The 20,606-nt window shown below is 34.7% G+C and overlaps 1 protein-coding gene and 1 long non-coding RNA gene across 51 annotated transcripts in view; both read left to right on the plus strand.

The window, feature by feature from the left end:
* Positions 1-179: 179 nt before the first annotated feature.
* Positions 180-20,606, plus strand: part of LOC116173573 (longitudinals lacking protein, isoforms A/B/D/L) — a 291,506-nt gene continuing 271,079 nt past the window's right edge. For 48 of the 50 annotated variants that reach the window (XM_031491133.1, XM_031491115.1, XM_031491120.1 and 45 more), the window contains exons 1-4: positions 180-335; positions 878-1,060; positions 2,667-3,435; positions 3,859-3,948. In XM_031491133.1, the coding sequence (XP_031346993.1) occupies positions 887-1,060; positions 2,667-3,435; positions 3,859-3,948 (1,033 nt within the window). In that variant the 5' untranslated portion in view covers positions 180-335; positions 878-886. Of the gene's footprint in view, positions 336-877; positions 1,061-2,666; positions 3,436-3,858; positions 3,949-17,816; positions 18,158-19,241; positions 19,801-20,606 lie in introns of those variants that run through there. The other 2 variants (XM_031491111.1, XM_031491117.1) reach the window with 2 other exon arrangements.
* LOC116173597 lies at positions 3,955-8,057 on the plus strand. Its single transcript, XR_004145959.1, has 2 exons — positions 3,955-7,764; positions 7,933-8,057. It is a non-coding gene; the product is annotated as an uncharacterized LOC116173597 (long non-coding RNA).

A 20,606-nucleotide genomic window follows, 5' to 3' on the forward strand; every position in this document is an offset into this window, starting at 1 on the left:
CCGAGTAGAAAAACCGAACCGGACCCAACGCAAATGTCGCGACCGACGCTTAGGTCCCTACTCCGGGAGTGCGTAACGCTTTATCGTATTGGTCGGATCCACATACATCTGCCGCGTTTGTGCGCGTCGGTACGGGATAGCGTCGAAGGCGCATTGGGTGCAGACTCTCGTGTTTCGTTGGTTCCGTTTTGTGCAGCCGTCGAATTCGCCGGAGCTTTCCCTGTGCTTTCAGTTAGAAGTTCTTACACCGAAGGCAAGCATTGTACACGTCGTCCAATAATATTTTATATTTAAGTGACAATATTGTGATAATTAGTTAAAATAGTGCCAAAAAGGTAATAATTTTTCATTAATTACTTTCAATTCAACAATTTTTCAGTTTTTAACTACAAAATTGTAATTTCTACAGCAACATTGATTTTTGGGTGCGGACTTGGCGGGGGACGCAGCGAGCTTTCCTTGTTTATTTTGAGCTTTCCAGGTCATATTTATTTACATTTACTTTGCAATTGCCTTAATTTATATTCCTATTTCGTAAATGAGTAAATCCTGAACTGGCAAGCCGTTGAAATTTTCTAGCTTGGAAAAGCGGCCATGATGCCGTGTCGCGCTTGGCTTTCCCTCCCCACCTTTGCGTCTTGCCTTCTTCAGGTGCATAACGGTTCTTTGAACCGGGCCACGTATACTTTTTTGCGTTTTTCTCTTTTAATTAACAAAATAAATTTGAAAAACATTTACAAGCCATCCGATCAATAGCCGTTAAAAAAGGGGGTTGATGCGCTTCCCTTCGGTTTAGGGTCAGCCATTTTGTTTTGCCCGGGGATTTGGTATTGATTGAGGACTGTTTGCCTATAGCTAATTCTTTTTTTATTGCCAGGTGTAAACGATGGAGGACGATCAACAATTTTGTTTACGATGGAACAATCATCAATCCACCTTGGTAGCAGTATTCGATACTCTCTTAGAAAATGGGACTTTAGTCGATTGTACCTTGGCCGCCGAAGGCAAATACCTCAACGCTCACAAAGTTGTTCTCTCAGCATGCAGCCCCTACTTTGAGGTAATTATAATTTTTTTGCTTTTGTTAGATGCAATCAAAAATGAGTTGCTGTGGAGTCACCTTTGGAATTTTTGTTTACATGGGAAAACGTACTTAACTTGAACTTCCAAGAGGCGACAGCACAGGAACTCATTTTTGATCATTCGTTACAACTTTATATGGGTCGACTAAACTAAATTCATTCGAATGCTACATTTACTTTGGAATGAATTTGGTCTTTTAGTTATGAAGACAGCCATCTAAATTTTTCACACATACAAGTTTGGTTATGATTTAGTTTTGTTTTTGTTGACATTGATTTTTTCCAACAATTCTGTTTAATTATTCAGACAATAACTGCCAACTTGTGATTAAAATGACTTAATTAGAATTGCTTCAAGTAATTTGACTAAGCTTCATTATACTACACAACTAAATCATAAAGTGAGTTTTCACGTAGAACGTATGCCCCAAAGATATGGAATACTGGTTCTACAGGGTTAGCCAACAAAAAATTGTATTAAAAAAAACCACAAAATCAATGTTTTGGCGCATAAAAAATATTTTAGTTTGATTCTGATTAAAAGCTAGGTAGATGACCAACCTCAACGTGACTCATTTTTTTATTAGCTTTTGATTTAATGATGTGTACCACTTACTATCCCTTTTGAATACAAGTTTGTAGCGTTTTAAAAAATTGAAGTTAGGCATTGACTTCTAACAATAATAACTAATAAGTGTACAAAAGTGTTCCATTTGGACACATATAGATATCGCGTAATTGTTGGATCAAACTTAAAGTAATGAAATCAAAATTTGAAAACATTTGCTCAATCAAAAAATTGTCAAATTTCAAAATGATGGGGTCAGGTAAAAAGTTGTCGGACCCAACCTGATTTTTTAATGAAACCTCCTGTATGTTTTTATCTAAAACGATTAAACATTAAATTTTTGTTCAAAAATGGAACATTAAAATACGTATTCATAATAATTCAATTTTGATTCTTTGATTTAAATAAGATTTAAACAAATTAGTTTTTGAATTTGTTAATCATTTGACGTGTGTTTAAGATCTTAAAAAATTAAACAAACTAAAATATGACTACCACTTTTTAAATCTTATTTTTGAATGTCATTTAATTAATTTATATAGGGTGTCCCATTTATCTTGAGACAGTAAATTGTTCCGGAAACTAGTGAGGTTATTAAAAAATCGTTTATATAAAATATGCTTCATATGGAAGAGCCCATCTAATGATCTATGCACATTTTCACTTAACTGTCCCTTAAGGGCCGCAATTTTTTGAACACACTTTTAAAGCGTGATGTTTCGTTAGGTCTTGGGAGGATAGCACCTTGGTATTTATTATTTTAGAAAAGATGCATAATTTTCAATAATACGAACGATTTGAAAAAAGAAACCATTTTGATGGCCACATGGTCCAAACACAGGTTGTTTTGTAAAAAAAAATATGCACAATTTAGAAAATTGACTACATATTTCTATTTTCCATCAGTTGCATTGGAAATATTCGTAGTGATTAGATTTTTTATTAATAAAATTAAATAATACCTTTATTAATATTTCTTAATGGTTAGTATGTGTTATCTGTATTTTTTGTTGCAGTCATTACTGTCCCAGAACTACGACAAACATCCCATATTTATCTTGAAAGATGTAAAGTTTCAAGAACTCAAAGCAATGATGGATTACATGTACAGAGGTGAAGTCAACATATCACAGGATCAACTAGGCGCGTTATTAAAAGCTGCAGAGTCGTTACAAATTAAAGGACTGTCTGATAATAAGAAGGATTCCGAACCTCGTAAAGCGGCACATCCTCCACCTGCAAAAAGTCCTACTCCCATGAGTTCTACGTTACCTAGAGTACAAGGCCTAACCATTGAGCAACGTAGAGCTAACAGAAGCGTCGACGAACGAGAGGGATCGTTGTCACCTGGTCCCAGAAAAAGAAAGAGAGTCCGTCGTAGGAGTACGGACGATCTAGATAACCACCACGACGCATCTAATTCATCAGAATCTCACAGTAATCCGACACCTAACATTCCAATTCCATTACCTCCAGCTTCTTCCTCAATGAAATTATTAACCGCCGATGTGCCTGAACCTGTAGAAACCAAATCTGAAATTATGAGTAGGCATAAGATATTACCCGCTACTAATGAACAGGAGATTCCTCAAGTTCCTATAATCAAAGAAAAATTAGAAACACATACTGAACTGATGCTAGAACCAAAGGCTGAATATGTGGAAGAGATGAACGAGGATAGTATAGAGGACTTGACGCTTGATGATGACGATGTTAGTAATTTGGACATGAGTAATGATGGTGCAGGGCCTAGTCATGGCAACGCCGGCGAAGGATCCAGTCAAGGTAATTATTTTGATTATTTTTTTGTAACAATTATCACAGTGTTTAACTTGTGATTGTTGTTATATAGGCCAAGATTATTGTTTGGTGGAATAATTTTTAGATGTGCACAGTTTTGGTGGTTGTCCAATTCCACCAGACAGTAAACGAAGGCAGTTTGCTCTTGAGCCTATGCTTGAGGAAATTCAACTCCCTTTTCGTAAATACGATAAAAATACTGTAAAATTTGCTCTCGATGCCATATTAAATGATGGCATTACGGTCACACAAGCTTCAATGATTTATGGAATTAAACGTACTAGTTTGCAGTATTACTTAAAACGACTTAATATTAAATTATTTGACAAAAGATGTTAATAAATCTGTAACCTTCAACAATAAAATTAATAAACCCTTCCATTTTGTTATTAATTGTGAAAATTTCAGGTTTTGGAGGATGGCACATGGGAAATCAAAATCAAGATGAAGTATTTTTAGCCGCACAAGAGGCTGTAGGTGCACATCGCGACTCTCAAGGTAGGATTTACGATCCATTTCATATAAATCCCTTTTCTTTATGCAATAAATGTGATAGTCGCTCTCAGTTTTTTGTAAAACTGCAATTGTTAATTAAAGTGTGATAAATTTACATTTTTTCTGTATCGATTTTTCCCAACTTATATTAATTATTGCAGGTTTTCTCCATTGGTTAGCGAAAACATTGCACTACCATATACATGACCATTATTACTTCACATAGTCGCTGTGTATATTTTAGTGACCGGTGTCGATTGTATTTATGATTGGCAACATTTTGATCCTATTTGGATACTTTGTTTTTCATGTTTACAATTGACTGTTTAAGCTATTAAATTACATAGTTTCATTTTTTTTCTGGCAAATTACACATTTGTTGCAAATTGAGGGGGGTTTTTAACATTTACATATGTAAGGCAAAACTGACCACCTTGTACTCCAGTCTCTGATTTTTTTTTTGTAGAAGTAGATTTGTTTGCTTAGCGCCCTTTGCTTGTAGCATAAATATGTGGCTTGAGCTTGCTCCTCCCCAAGTAAGAAGTGGTAGTGAGAAACGTTGTGTAATGTGTGGTGATGGTGTGGATAAATTGTGCGTTTATAAGTTTTCTTTTTCTTTGTGAAACTGAGACTGGCGTTTTTGTGGAAATTTATAAAATTTAAGGGGGGTTGCTCGTTTGATTAGTTAACCTGTGATTAATTTTAAATTAGTGCAATCAAATTTAAATTGTGATTTGTGAACAAGCACTGCATCTGACTTCGAAAGGTAGGAAGGGGGGAGCGGGTAGAAACTAAAATGTAGAACGTTTCCCGTTTGGAAGGGTCAGTTTTACTACATTTTGGTTTTAAAATTGGAGACTGAATGTCTCGGTGTTCATTAACCCGCTTTTTAATTTTGTTAATTTTTTCTTATTTGTATCCTAAAAGTTTCGCCATACATATGCTAATGTTGTAGTGGGATTAGTAGTTTATATTTAATATTAAAATTTACAAAAGGTACACTGTTAATTAAGCTTGTTAAATATGACATATCATTTATTTTACTTAATAGTGTGCCTTTTACTCTACATGGTATACATAATGTTGGCCTTCTAGTACTCTTATCTTTGAGCTAACATACGTTTACAATGTATTATATTTTATTACATTGTGCATGCTCTATAGTATTTTAACATGTTTTATGCTATTTTAGCACGTGATAAATTGTATTAAAAAACGAAACTAGAACTGTGATCGTGACCACATTTGTAGTTGCATATAGTTATATTCAACGAGGTACTGTTTGCTGGCACAACATTTAATTAAATTGGTGTGCCATCAAAATTTCTCATAAATTAACGTATTTAATTTAAGAGAATTAATCTTCATGTTAGCATTTAATAGTAGTTGTACAAGTTTTTGCACAATGAGGTAGTTGTGTGGTATCAGATTTTTTGATTTCTGTACACATTTGTGATGTTAGTAGTGAAATTAACTTCTCCAAGAAATTTTTTGTTACATCCGTTTGGTGTAACAAAAAAGACATTGCACTTTTAATTCTACACAACTTTGTGTTGAATTCTCATTACTATTTAATGAATCCATTCAATCTGTAGAATTTAAAACTTCTGTTGCATTTGTTTGCAGAGGTAAATAATTCTTTAGTGAAGATACCCAAACTTTGTTGGGACCTCCATGTGTATTTGAAATGTAACAGTACAAATATTTTTCACCCAATGCCATGCATGGTGGGGAAGTTTGTTTACTTTCATTACTCAAGTACAAATGATACTTGTCATTTGTATATAATTTTTGCTTTTATTGGGCGCGAAGAATGTGAAACCAATTTGTAGTTCCATTTAACTTTTTGACTGGAATGAGGTAATTTTGGTAATTTTTTATTTCATGCAATTTTTTTGTATGGAATGTGTAATGAGTAGTTTCTGTTAATTTGTGTAGTTCCATCGTTTTTGATAGGGACGAGGTAATTTTGACCCTTCCATATGAACTTCCATATTTTTGGTAGTTCTTATTTTTGGTTTTTTAATACCAAGGTTTTGTATTGGGAGACCTAAGAAGAAAAACACAGGAAAAAAATTTTTAACTGTGCATTGTCTGTAGTTCCACCGCTTTTGGTTGGGACGAGGTAACTTGACCTTTATAAATGTTTTTGCAGTGTTTTGCTCTTGTCCTCTGGATACACACCTTTTGTGTTTGTGGTCAAGAGAAAAAAAATCACGCATATATTGTAATTCCACCTTCTTGGTTGGGATGAGGTAATCTATTTTTTTAATAATTGTTTTGCATTAATTTGTGGCAAGTTACTTTAAACTAAAAGCCAGGCATTCCTTGCTTTTAGTAGTCTCCCATGATTTGTGTGGAGCAAGGTAATTTTTTCCTAATTTGCAATGGTATTGCGTGGACAAGTAGAAAGCAGAGGTAGTTACGTATAACTGGTGGGATGAGGTACATACTTTTTGTTGTTCCTAATTCTGTCAAGTGTATAGGAATAAGGTAAGTCTTCCCTTTTGTGGGAAACTGTTTTCATTGTGTATTTCATTTTTATTGGTTTTTTATTGTAAATATTTTCGTAACGTTGCTATTGAAACTATGAAGAAAATTAACAGTGCGCCTTTACTTTTTTTTAGTGCTTTTTTCGTCATTATACATTTCAACATTTTTTTGTTGAAATTGTTTTATATAAAACCCCAATTATAAATACCTGAAGGTTTCAAGCATTGTAGATATTTGTAGTTCCATTCTATTGTTTGTGGATTGGAATGAGGTATAGGTATCTTTGGCTATTTTTTGTGCAACTTTACCTGTGTTATTTTAGTACTGCTTGCATCATTTCCAAACAAATTATAAAACTAAAAATCACGCCACTTGCTCACAGTAATTTGTTGTTTTCATTACCCACTTTCTATTTGGAATAGTGGAATTTACAATTTAGGTATGTTTTTAGTTGATACACACATTCGAAGTGTATGTTCTAATTTTCTCTACATTGCAACCTTATCAATTTTGTTCATTTGATAGTTTGTGTCTTCCTTACACTTGATCGCAAAATACATCTGACTGCTTAGACTAGTGTGTAATCTCTACTGGTTGAAATAATCGTCTACTTAGTGGGCGGGCTCAAATAAGCAAATCAGTGTGGAGTGATGGGACTGCTAGGGTGTTACTCCCCTTAATGCGAATTAAAAACTAATCAGTTTAACATTGGACGACAGCGACAAGATAATATTATGCAATGACTATAATACGTGTCCTTTCGGAAATTTGTTCCTAGGTACACTTTTCGACTATGTTTATAGTTGAAATGTGATAGCAAGTTTCTGGAATCTGAACATGTTTTTTTATTGTATCAATTGGCTGCTGAAATAATTAAAACTTCCCATTTTTCTGTAATAATTAATTATGAAAGTGTGGTGCTTTTATTGCTTTTGGTGATGTGCGATTTCATCTCCGAAAGTAAAAATAAATTAGGTGTTTGAGCAATAAGTAAGCAGACCAATTGTTTTATCCTTCAATTATTTGCTATATTTGTTGTTAATAAAACAATTGGGCTGGGTGGTGGTGGGACTTACTTTAATAAACATAATTGAATTTAAATACACTCTAAACGCAAAACCTTTAAAATATCTACGAGTACATTCCCACATGGAGTAGAGCCTTTGCCACAATTCCAATTTGGGAGAAGAAATCAACTGCTTTGGGCCACAGACCAGTAATCCGAATTGTACGCACTCTGTTCCCGGGTTCCATGAAATTCGCAATCAACCAGCAGACAACTACGAGGTGTTCATTGAAGACCAGTCAAGGAATCGCGGATTAAAGGTGAATATGATTTACGTATTTTTTTCATTCACTTTGCAATGTGGTTTATCAAATAAATACTGAGAACCGTATAGACGATTACAGTACGTCTCATCAATTTACTACATATTTCTTGTGTTTCATTCTCATACTTACTTGTTATTTGAGCACTTGTGTCTATTGTTTCAGGTTTGGAAGCTCTTAAAATGGTGCGGCCAATGATGTTCCACAGCAGTGATTTCCTGTAATAATTACATGGATTTTAAATTATATACTAAATCATTCTTAAAAATAAAGTTTAAATTTGCTTTTTATTATTGTTGATTTTCTCCCCTGTTTATTAAGGTTATTAAATTACTGTCCCAACATTTACATGAAGCAAAGTTGAGCTTAGGTTTGTATCTTCGAACTTGATTTGGTGCAGTTTGGAGCAGAACATCGTAAGCAATTTAAAAGGTAGGTTCATATTTGCTTATATGTAATTTCATTACAGTTCTCTATATACAGCAGAGCCTCAGAGGGAATCAAACTCTAACTCGATATCTATTTGTACCTAAATTAGAAAACTTCAAAATTTAAGAAATTACCAAGCAGTGCAGTACATTCGCAATATTTATTTAAACAAACTGAATAGTATTGTAATTTCTATGCTCATTTCATTTAAACAGACAATTCGTCCTATGTTAAGATGATGTAATATAAATACTCTTCAAGTGGTTCGTTGGTTTTGGCCAATTGGCTTTGTAGATAACATGAAATTAAACACGCACCAGTTTACGTTTGGTAATCTAAATTGGGATAGATACCAATTTTAACATGTCCAAAGTAGTATTTTAATGACTGCACTAAGATTTTGGATTAAAAGTCTGCCGAAATTAAAAATATGTAATATAATCGATCGAGCAATTTGTTATATAGCCTAAATATTACGCGCCGTTGTGCTTTTCCAATTTTAGATGTTGGAAGGTAGGGACACCTAAGTTGCTGCTTTGTGAAAGTTACAATTAATAGATGCAAATACTGGTTCTGAATTGGTAATTTATCATTTAGTAGTGTGCAATTAGGCAAATGATAAGGTTTGTAAAATCAGTATGTGTTTAAATATAATTTCAATTGCATATTTGCTGCTAGTTTTGTAATTATATTGACAGTACACATCCGTATCTTCAAATCACGATAGGATTAATTTTCATTCGTGTTCCTTCCAGGGGCGGTCCCGGGGGGGGGAGGGGGGTCGATCTCGTTTCCATTATGCCAGATCTTTATTTTTTTCTGTGTTGGGACGAAGTACGGGTTTGGGCCCCTCGCTTTACCAAATCCTAGGACCGCCACTGTTTTATCGTAAATTTAGTTTGTAAAAGTTTATTTTATAAGTTTAATAATTATATTTCCTCCACTGGTATCTTACAAGTCACTTAACCAACATGAATTGTTTTGGAAAATTATGTAGACAAAATTAAAAATTTTGGAAAATGGATCGTGCTATTCAGGAAATCCTGTTGTATGGAAGAAATGATTCTTTTATTAGCAGATTTATAGGTATTGATCCGATACTATCCATTGAATGTCCGACGACAAATTTTTATACAGCCATTACATGTATAAATGATGCAAGAAATAAACTGGTTATTGACTTTTGAAATAAGTTACTTTTGCCTTTACATTATCTGAATAGAATATTGCAGTAAACTTAATACTTTCACTTTTGCCAATACGTAGGGCCTACATGCGGAATGGGGAAGGGGTTAAGGTAACCTTTGTAGGTGTTTGGACACGCGTTGCTGACAGATCGGAGTGGAGTCTGTTTTTTCAACACGGATAAAAGGGCGCAGTGCTGACCGTCGCATCCATACGTTCCCTACGCAGCCGCAATACGCGTTTAGATTACCATCTTTTTGTTTCAGTACACTTTGCTTAGGTATAATAGTACTTGTATGCTGTAAATAAATAACCGCGGCAGCCGTTAGCGTCGCGATTTGCGTTTCAGAATTTTTACTGTCACCCATTAACCTGAATCAATGTTAGAGAAAATCTTCAACGTGTGGACTTCACAAATTGCTGGGCCACTGAACATGTCACATCGTTTCAAACGATTCGTTTGCACACACATTGCCCAACGTGAGGGGGATGTATAAGAGTGGGTAATTCGTCCAATCTCGTCGCCCCAGTAAATTTCTAGGAAATTAAGTTTGGTATGCAGTAAGAGTTTAATGGTAATGCCGAATAAAAAAATTAATGTAGGTGTTTATGCTACGCCACATAAGCGAGGCGCTTCAAGTTTTTGTTTATTTTTATAAATTCCTATTTTATATTTTAGGACCGGTTTTCATGTTGCGGTCATTGATGGATAAACGTCAATATACGTTTGTTTCCATGGAAGTGGATATATTTTAACAGTTAGATGAAAGGATCAGCATTAGATCAATATTTTACATATTGAATTTTTTAACGAACTTAACATTTCGTAAGACACGGGTCGGGACTTCTACGGACAGCGGTTTCAATTTACGCGGCGCTGATTAGCCCAAAACTTCAAATTTGAACTTGTTTAACACAAATTAGCTAGCTCTTAAAACGAGGTGAACCAGTTTGTAACCGACCAGCAGTTTTAATAGATGTGTTAAATAATGGAATTCTTAGTCCCACTCTGGACTGCATCATATGATTCTAATTTTGAAAATAAAAATTTGACTGCATTGCGTCATTTGCGATAATTTCCCATTGGCAGCAAGTGAAAAATGCATGGTTGGGCAACAGCATATTTATTAACACGGTTATTAATGAAGAGAGCGGTGCACCCTTTTTAAAGCGAATTTCGTAGCAGCCTAATTGCAACGCAACTATTATAAAAAAAATGTAAAATATGTATTAGCCAACTTTATCTACAAGTAAAAAATAAAAGGAGGAAGTTGCATTAAAAGGACACGATACGAAAATTGATAAAAAGGAGTGGGGGGAAACGCGTCATCATTTACAGTGGCGTAGTAAACAAAACTGACATCGTCTCTTCCGTTTTATGAAAAGTCGATGTAACTCACCAGCGCAAAGGAAATAATATGATGACTTCCATCGCGTGCTGTGCTAGTTCCCACCATCGTTATATTCCTCTTATTTTTCACTCGTGGCATATGGGATCTTAAAGAAAACAAAAAGATGTTTCTATAGTTAGATTCTTTTTAGTTTATTTTGGTTATGATGAAACTTCAGCAAACATTTATCAATGTTTGTGTTTTTCAGTACAAATTTACAAACCCATTTTCAAAATTGTAAGTCTATAGAAACTTTGAACCGTCCATTGTTTATAGATTGATGCCAAATAAATTTCAATATATTCATAATAAAGGGCTGCTCAACCCCATGCCCGCCGGCGAATCTCTAATGAACCGCGCAGGCTATATTTAATATTTCTTTTGAAAATGTTCTGCTTGCCGGGTAAAGTAAGTAGGTACGATCACCGACAAAAATAATGATAATCGGGAACTTACTGCCACTTAGGCAATAAACCATACACTATCTAAAATGGCAACATTGAACTCCCTGGCGGGAATTCGTGTGGGATTCGGCGTCACGCATTGTCGTATTTGCTTCGGCGTTTCTTCGTCACTGGCTTGTAGGTATAATTACAAAAATTGGTAAAACCGAATGTTATGCATTACATATTATATTCTGGCAAACTAAAGAGACATTAATTCACATTGGTATCTTCAATCTCGTTTTTCTCTCAAATAAAAACTGGTTTTAAGGCTAATTTTGCAAGACTTTCTCTTTTTTTTAACAAATAGGTTCTCTCTTAAGTTTTTGTGTTCTAGTTTTGTTACACACTGACAAAAAATGAAGTGGTAATTTATACTCCCTCGGCATTTAAAATCACATTTCCTTATAATGGAAGAAGAACCATAACATGAACACACTGTTTATCGAATAGGTAATTAACAAGGTACCTAGTTATTAACATTTCCATCGTTATAGGACGCACGCGACGCGCCTTGGTCCTTCTTAGCAATTTCTTCGTCACTATCTTGATATACAGGCAGAGGTAAGTATGTTGCAACAATTGGGAAAACCAATATGCAAAATTAAAAACAGATTTTCCAATTCTTGTAATTTATTATACCTGCTGTGGTCTGTAGTGTTTATATCAAGGCACGCTTCAACGTTGCCAGTTTAGATGGTTGCCTAAGCGGCAGTAAGCATCCGATTATTATCATTACTTTTGTCTGTGATCTTACCTGCGCGCGGTTATCTATTCGACTACCGCGCGCCTCTTCGCCCTCGCTCTCCAAGCCTATTGGATAGAAGTTACATTTTTTATTGCTAAAGTCCTAATAGTATCTAACTACAATAGGGATCTTTGTTGAGCAGTCCTGTTCTAAACTGTTTACTAACGACTAACCTAATTACACCGCGTGCCCTTTAAAGATTCATGCCAAAATGATGTATCCTCAAAATTGCAAAATTCTTAACAAAAAGCTTCCTAGCCCTAGCTCAATCCAGATATTAAAAAAAAAACGTTTTTGACAGTCTTAAATCCTTTATCGTGGAGAGAGAAATGGCTATAGTCTATCTAAAATTGACGCGAAGTAATATATTATAAATTTGTGAAATAGTAATAGTATTTTTGTATGGAAGTGCTTCTTTGTCTGTCTATCAGGTAAATTTATTACTTCGCGTCCATTTTAGACAGACTATAATAGGCACCACTTTAACAATTTCGATGAGGGTTATGCAGCCACTGATAAATAGATGCGCCACTTGTAAAAAAGGTACCGAGATATTTCAGTACTTCGGCGTAAAGAAAAAGTAGACGATTGATTCCCTGCAGTTGTACCTAGCGTTCATATTGTTGAGCGACGTTTATGTAACGGTGTCGCACGTCTACCATACTCGCACTCCCTTAACATAGGTGCAAAAGGCATACATATTAATTTGCTGATATTTGTAGCTATACCGGGTGAATATTCCCAAACCGAAGATAGGAAATTAACATGGGAAAAAGGTTTTTTGTAGATAGTTGCTCCCCATGTTAACTTAGAGGGTTTATAATGACACCAATCGAAAGAAGATTGTTTTCCTCGTGTATTTCTCACTATATTTTATCAAAAGTCTGCAATAAATCCACGTACCTAAATCATGTTAAGCCATGACTACATAGTAAGACAAAAATCAGATTCAAACGTCATTATCAGTTTATGACAACTGGCATTAATTTTTTTTGTAAAATGCGGTTCATTGAGGAAAAAGTATTTATAATAAACAACTTTTACAGCGGAAATATTTACTCTAGTACGCGATATTTGTTTTCCGTGCATTTGAATGAGCGTCCCATTTCGTCTGTGTGAAAACCTATTTCAATTCTTTTGGAAATTTCCATGGCTTAACATGATTTTGCTATTTGGATTTATTGCAGAATTTTTTATAAAATAATGAGAAGTGTAGCTGTCTACATCTTCTAAAAGAACCATATTCGCTCAAGTTTTTATGCAGCAAAGAAAAATACCTCAAACTATGTTGTTGCCGCTCTGGATCACGCTGCAAGTATGTTGCAGCAGCCATGTGGGCATTTCGATGAGAAGTGTAGCAAATTTGGATCATATTTTGATCTGCCCTTGAAAAAGGCATTTTCGCAATACAACTAGCATAAACCTAAATGACACTACATGAAATAAGTCAACCATTTAGGAAAAATGTGATACTGAACCACCATGCGTGATATATCGTTGCAAAGTGAAAAAAAGACGTAATCCCAAATGTCAAAATTCAATATGGCGCCCATAAGAAAAACTAAAGTTGCCACTTGTTTCTCCGTCATCTTGAAAGTAATTAAAAACAGGATGCCATATTTGAAATCTCCATTAAAAAGTGTCCGAATAATGTGTTAATTAGAAATGTCTGCTACGATTAGTTTACCTATCATAAAAAAATTAAAAACGAAAATCAGAAATTTTCGTTTTTTTGCGATATAACTATTGAGATAGGTATAGAAGCTGCCGTTTGAAATATTACGCACGCAACAGCAGTTGCATGCCGTCTTTAAAAGCATGAAGAAAAGAGTGGATCCCTGTCTTAATAATGGTGGCGAGCACTTCGAACATTTGTTATAGTGTGCATGTAATTTACCCAATTACTCAATATTAACGAGTTGTAAAAGAAATAAAATCGTTTCAATTTTTGTAGTAATTTGCAATTCGTGTAGTTCCACATAATTTGGAAACTTAGGTACAAGGTGGTTAAATCGTTGATTTAGGTTAAATATGGTTAAACGTCAAAAGTTTGCTTTGTTTTGAATTTTAAGGTTATGTTTTAGTATTGGTGCACCACGCCTGTTGCGGCAAATGATTACTAACGTCATAATTTATTGAAGCGGCGCAACAACTCATTATTGATCGCAGTGTATAACGTCAACCTTTAAAGATGTAACATATCAAGTCAGACGATGACTACGGAATCGAAACTAATCGCTCCATTTTAAGTAAAAAACAAATCATGGGGAAGGTGTGGTGTTTTCTTTAGTCAACTGTACTACGATTTCTACACTTGTTTTGCAATTTCGTTTCGTACCACTACGTACAACTATGACTTTATGAAGTGCAAACATTTTCAGTGGTGTAATTGTTTTCGTTGCTTCCTCACAGGAGTTTCTGTTGGGCCTTGACCAAATAAATGCAACTCAAAATATCACAAATGATTGTTTACTGTAATTTTTACGGACTGAAAAATGGGTCGATTTTCTTAGTTGGACCATTTGGATCTATACATCTCGAAAAATGCATGGTCATTGAGGCGATGTTACTCTGTTTTATTGTATCTTCCCAAATAGCAAAAGATCAAAACCAAGATGTTCCGCACTAAAGGAAATAAGCAAAAATGTGCACTGTAATTCGATGATTTACCTAAACATGGATAATTTCATCAGGAGATCTTTTGTACAATCCGCATTTGGAGTTTATCTGTCAATTTAGCCTGCACTATAAATTTAGGAATGTCTAGTATAATAAACGCACCTCAGGAATAAATGTTGAACTTAATATTGCTCTTAATACACTGATTCTCATTGTTTGTTGCATGTTTAGCGCATTTTTGCAAATTCATTTGTAAAAAGTAGCTTTTAATCTCACTTTGGCTGGCTGGCTGGTTGGCTGGCAGCAAATGTGGGCGCGTAGAAGAACTCTTGTAGAAAGGCAACGGGTGTAAGTGTACCTACAAGGCCGTGTAATTTGTCAACCTTAGAGACAGGGCTACATGATGTGGGGTTGGCGACATCTGGGCGTCATCCTCGAGCGTAGTTTACTAACGTGAAGGTTTTTCAGTTTTTTCCTATCTTCTACTGCAGTTTTGGTCCGATTCTTTTCAAATTTGGTGCCGTCGAAAAGATGTTGTAAAGGCGCACAACTCATGCGTGGCGGAATTTTGTTTTTTGTCCTAGGGGAGAAATTAACGACCATTTGCTAGGCGCGCGTCTTCGAGAGGTAGGCAACTTCGGGCACCTTTTACCTTCCATTGTGAATTTTGTCACGCGGTTTAACGTTTCGTAAATCTCAAATCGCTGCTTCTCTCTTTCTCGTGTCGCCAATAGAAACTCAAGCAATGAGAAGTGCCCCAAAAATTAAGTACTATCTTGTGGAAGGTTTTTAGCGAAATCCACCAAAAATGGGTGTAATATAAGTATGCACCGAAAAAGGAAATGTGGTAGCCTCCAACAAGATCTAACTGATGGGGGAGTGAAAACTTCAAACGCGAATTGCGGGTGAATGGGACGTCGGAAGTGGGTACCAACAAAGGGAATGTGGTAGCCCGCGACACGATCTTCCTGATGGTGGAGTCAAATCTTCAAACGCACATTGGAAGGGAACGGGAGATCGGAAGTGGATACCGACAAAGGGAATGTGGTAGCCTCCGACAAGATTTTACTGATGATGGAGTCAAAACTTTAAACGCAAATTGCGGATGAACGGGACGTCGGAAGTGGGTACCTACCGACGAAGGGAATGCTTTCGACAAGATTTTATTGATGGTTGAGTCAAAAGTGGCTAATAGAATAGGTACTGATCTGCCACACAAAAATGCGCTGAAGTCCCTTCGATCTCACACGAGGACTTTGATAATTTTACTAGTTTGCACTAATGCAATCACTTCATGCGAAGCACTTGATTTTAAATGAAATCTTTTCTATGGGTGTAGGTTCTAGAGTAGTTTGTGTAACCGTACTTGCGTTAGTAGATAATTTAAAGACACACATACATACATTTACATAGCAAGTAATAATAAAGCGTATTAATAAAGCCGCCGTGGGCCGCGTGGGTTAGGTCTTCAAAAATTTCGTGCATGTGTGTTATAGAATGCATGTTACATTGTTCAAGAAGTTACAAATATGAAATTTAGAAATTGAGATTATTAGTTAGGAAGCTGTAGATTCGATATTATACGCAACCCATATTGAAGGGCTTTTTTTCAGAATTTTTTAGAAGATATTACGACAATTTATTCGGAAGCTCTTGCTTGAAACAAAGAGGCCCTTCGCTAAAAAACGAAAACGGAATCATTGCCACTGTCAGATTTCATTGCAAAAAATGCACCAAAAGTTATAAGAATAAGCGACATCTTTATCGGCATGAAAAGGAAGAATGCATCGACGTGGTTCCACGATTTAAATGCGTTTTGTGTTTCAATATGTTTCGTAGAAAGTATCATCTAGTGCGGCATATGAATAGTAAACACGGTATAGACTTAAAGTAGTACCACTGGTACTGGAGTGTTTTAATTAAGTTAAATTAGGTACATTATTAATTAAATTGTTCGTTACTGAACTAGATAACACAAAGTTTGATATTCCTTTCTTTCAATGACCGAATGGGCGTAATTGTGGAACAAAGAGTAGTACCTACTCCTAAATAGTAGGAAGTTCTACGAAAGTTTAGTTAATAACACATTATTAAACCAAATTTTGTGGTAATATTATTATTAAAAGGGATTTAGTTTAATCTAGGCCCGCAGTAGATTTCTAAGTAGTTAAGTATGCACAAAAGGAGAACTACCTTTTATTTAAATTAAAAAAACCCGTTACGATTGTGGCTGAATTACTAAAAACAGCCCGATGGACGGGATGAAAAACACTTGAAAATAATGGAATAGTTGCATAATGTACCTACTTGTTTATTTTTGGTTTTTTTACAAATAAAAAGATGTGAAGAATTAGCCACGTACCAAATAGATTTACAGTGTGACATATTGAATTATATATTTTTATACGTATAAATAGTATTTTACAAGTTCTCTTTCTTTTATTAAGGCAATTACAAAGTTCTGGAATCGGTCGGTTGTCACAACCATTCCTTGTAGACCGTAGTTTATTAAAAGCAGGGTTATTGTTAAAGTAATTGTTTGTTTCAGGAAGTGCAGAAAGGCGCATAAGGGAAATATTAACACTATCTGATATGTCTCGTTTTCGTTGTCCGAAGTGTTCAAGAAGTTACAAATATAAACATATTTTGAATCGACACATCAAATATGAATGTGGGTTACCTCCTCAATTTGCTTGTCACATATGTTCCTTTAAAACGAAACGTAAATATGATTTGACACTTCACTTAAAGCTAAAGCATACGTAAAAGTTTGTGAAAATTTTTTAATAAAACAGCTTGTTTCTCCTAACTGAATTCATTGAAACGTTGCATTGCATGGATATTTGTGCAATTATTTTTCCGACAGAACAGATCTTTATTTTCTTATTTTATATTGCAGAGATCTATTATGCTTCTTCGGAAGAAGAATATAATAGCATTAAAGCAGGAAGCCATTTATCCAGATACGGATGCTCTAAATGCTTAAAGACGTATAGCTTGAAACAGTCATTGGGTCGCCATCTGCGATTGGATTGTGGAAAATTACCTTCTTTTTTATGTCGATTGTGCCCAAAAAAATTTAAGCATAGATTTTTGCTTCTTAAACATATGCGTTTATCGCACAATGCCGATATACAAAATCCTAGAGATCAGTTTTTGACACTATAACTATCTAGACTTAATTTTAAGAGCAATTGCGATTCTCCCTATTTTACAATTATTTATTTTTTTCAGGGAATTTGTTTCCAAATGCAGGGTTAAAAATATTCCAAGTAAATAAACTAGAACAGCATCAATTTTCTGACCAAGTGTTCGTTTGTCCCAATTGTCCCAAAATGTATAAAGGAAAATACACGTTACAACGACATTTGAGATTAGAATGTGGAAAACTACCAACGCACAAATGCTATATTTGTGGGCAAATGTTCTTTCATAAACATAGACTATTAAGTCATGTTAAATCTTTGCATTTTCGTGGTATCGTCGAAAATTCCGCGGCTCATTAAATTAATTTTAGTCTAGTCATTTGTTATGTTATTATTGTACGATTCCTAATAAAGATTTATTTTTGCCAAGGTCTGTTGTGTGAACGTATATTTAGTGAAAATTTAAGAAATAGGAATTTTGGGATTTCCTTACAGTGGAGTCATTTTGTGTTAAAAAACCATATAACCGAGAACAATTTGCAAAGGAATTGATCTAAGCGGTTTCTGGATGAAAAAACGTGCTGAAAACGATGGAGTAAAGTTTACCAATCTGTGACGTCCGGAAATGTCTTAATCGGAAGTGACAAACCGGAAATAGATGGTTTTTGGCTCATAACTAAGTCAGAATTGCTTTTAGAGAAAAAAATGTTCTGTGCAAAATTAAAGAGCATCAAAATCCCTACAAAAATGTATATGTTACCGCTAAAGTTAGAAAAACGTTAATGGACATTGATTGAATCTGCAGATTAAAGGTTCTGATCAGTTAAAGTGCGAAATTTCCTTTAAATTAGTAACAATCTGTAGATTACCTAGTTAATCTGCACAGTAACACATTCTATGTTGTTAAAGTGCGAAAAAGTATTGAAAAGAGCAATACAAACACGTAATTCACGTGACAATAAATTATTATACTACTACTACTACTACTACTACTACCACATATCTAGTTCTGTCTTAGTAAAAAAAAGTTGTAAGGATTTGACCAAACAACACGGTGTTTTAATAAAAGTCAGCTGTTATTTCCACTGTAAGTAACTAATTTAATATTTTTAGGAATAGTTGTTAGGAGATCAGATGATGTTTTTACTTGCCTGGTATGTTACAAAGTATACAAATTTAGAAGATCGTTACAGCGACATTTGAAATACGAATGTCAAAAGGAACCGTTACAGATTTGCAATATTTGCGGTAAAAGATCACATCATAGGAGTAATTTAATACAACACATGCGTTTGAAGCATTCTTATTCTTCTGAACAGAAAGAATAACGTATTTCGTCATTTACGTGTAAATAAATTGTTATCAGTATTGTAAATAAAGGAAATCTAGAAACTACTATATAGTCACCTACGTTATACATGGAGTTTTTATTATTGTTTTAAACCCATCAACATACAATTTGTCCCTTGTAGGTAGGTACGCATGCAGTCTTCACTAATGATTTCATTTCCAGAAACGTCCAAATACTGCTTGGCAATCGAAAATGACGCGACTCTTCGTGCATTACTCAGTATCCCAGTCGATGGCCAATTCAAAAAGGAAGTGGGTAGTTCTTTGCGGAAATTTCAAATCATAAGTGATCAGATTATTCGCCCCGGTTACAGTAAGGAGTCACAATTTGCATGTCGACATTGCGGGAAAAGTTATCGTTGGAAATCCACAATGAGAAGACACGAACTGGTGGAATGCGGCGATAAGGAACCAAGTTTTGAGTGCCCCAAATGTCCTTACAAAGCTAAACAAAAGGGTAATTTGGGTGTTCATATGCGAAAACATCACCACGAAGAAAAACAAAAACAATAATGCAATTTGTGTGGTAAAGACGTTGTGCCTTATTATTATTCTAAACCTATACATGATTGATTCTTTATACTTATAGTGTATACTATTCTTATAAGTAGAACGTTATTATCGGAACCACATTTATTTTATTTTTAAGTGTTGTGATTAAAGATTGATTATATTTACATAATTAATGTTTGGTGCTTGGACAAATAAATCTATTTTTGTTATGCTTCATTTATAAAAACTCTACGATGGGAGTAACTTAACCCTAACATTAAGCATATGCTTTTCATTTTGTGTTTACAGTTAAGCATATGTTTACCTGCTGAAATACACGAGATCTTCATGCCGTTTACGCTTATTAGTGTATCAGTAAATTCAATTTCGATTAAAAAAATTTAATTAATAAACCACTACAACGGATCGTAGGGCCGTGTATTTTAACCTTCGGTCCATTTAGGTTGTAAAGAATATACAATTGGGATGATTTTATGACGTGTTGCAGTGTCGTACGGACAGAAGGGTAGATATTGAATCAATCATGTCTTGGCCATCGAAGTAAATGCTCTTGGTCTTTTTTCAGCGATGTCGGTGCAAGAATAACTGATGTTTTGAAATGTTTTGATCAAAATGCATATCGTCAACAAAAATGCATCAAATTCATGTCTTGAGCATTGCGATAATGCTCTTAGTTTTTTCCCAACGATCTTGATGCACGAATAACGATGTCATTATTTTGGTCAAAATATATGTGACCTTAGAAAAAGAATTTAACATCTTTGAATCAAGCACACGCAATTATCAAATGTACATGTAATGTACTTTTTTGGCATCAAAATAATGATGAGTTTCATCCCACCATGGATATCTCATAATCTCGTAATTCATGTGTAAGGAATAATTTTGGGTACCTACATTTTGCTCTATAACTTTTGACCTAAACCACAGAGAAGAGTTATACTGAATTGTTACACATCTTAAGAGTCATAGGGAATAATCTAATGAATCTCGATACATGACATGAATGCAATAT

This window comes from Photinus pyralis, unplaced genomic scaffold (genome assembly GCF_008802855.1).
Source record: "Photinus pyralis isolate 1611_PpyrPB1 unplaced genomic scaffold, Ppyr1.3 Ppyr1.4_LG6, whole genome shotgun sequence".
Classification (NCBI taxonomy): domain Eukaryota; kingdom Metazoa; phylum Arthropoda; class Insecta; order Coleoptera; family Lampyridae; genus Photinus; species Photinus pyralis.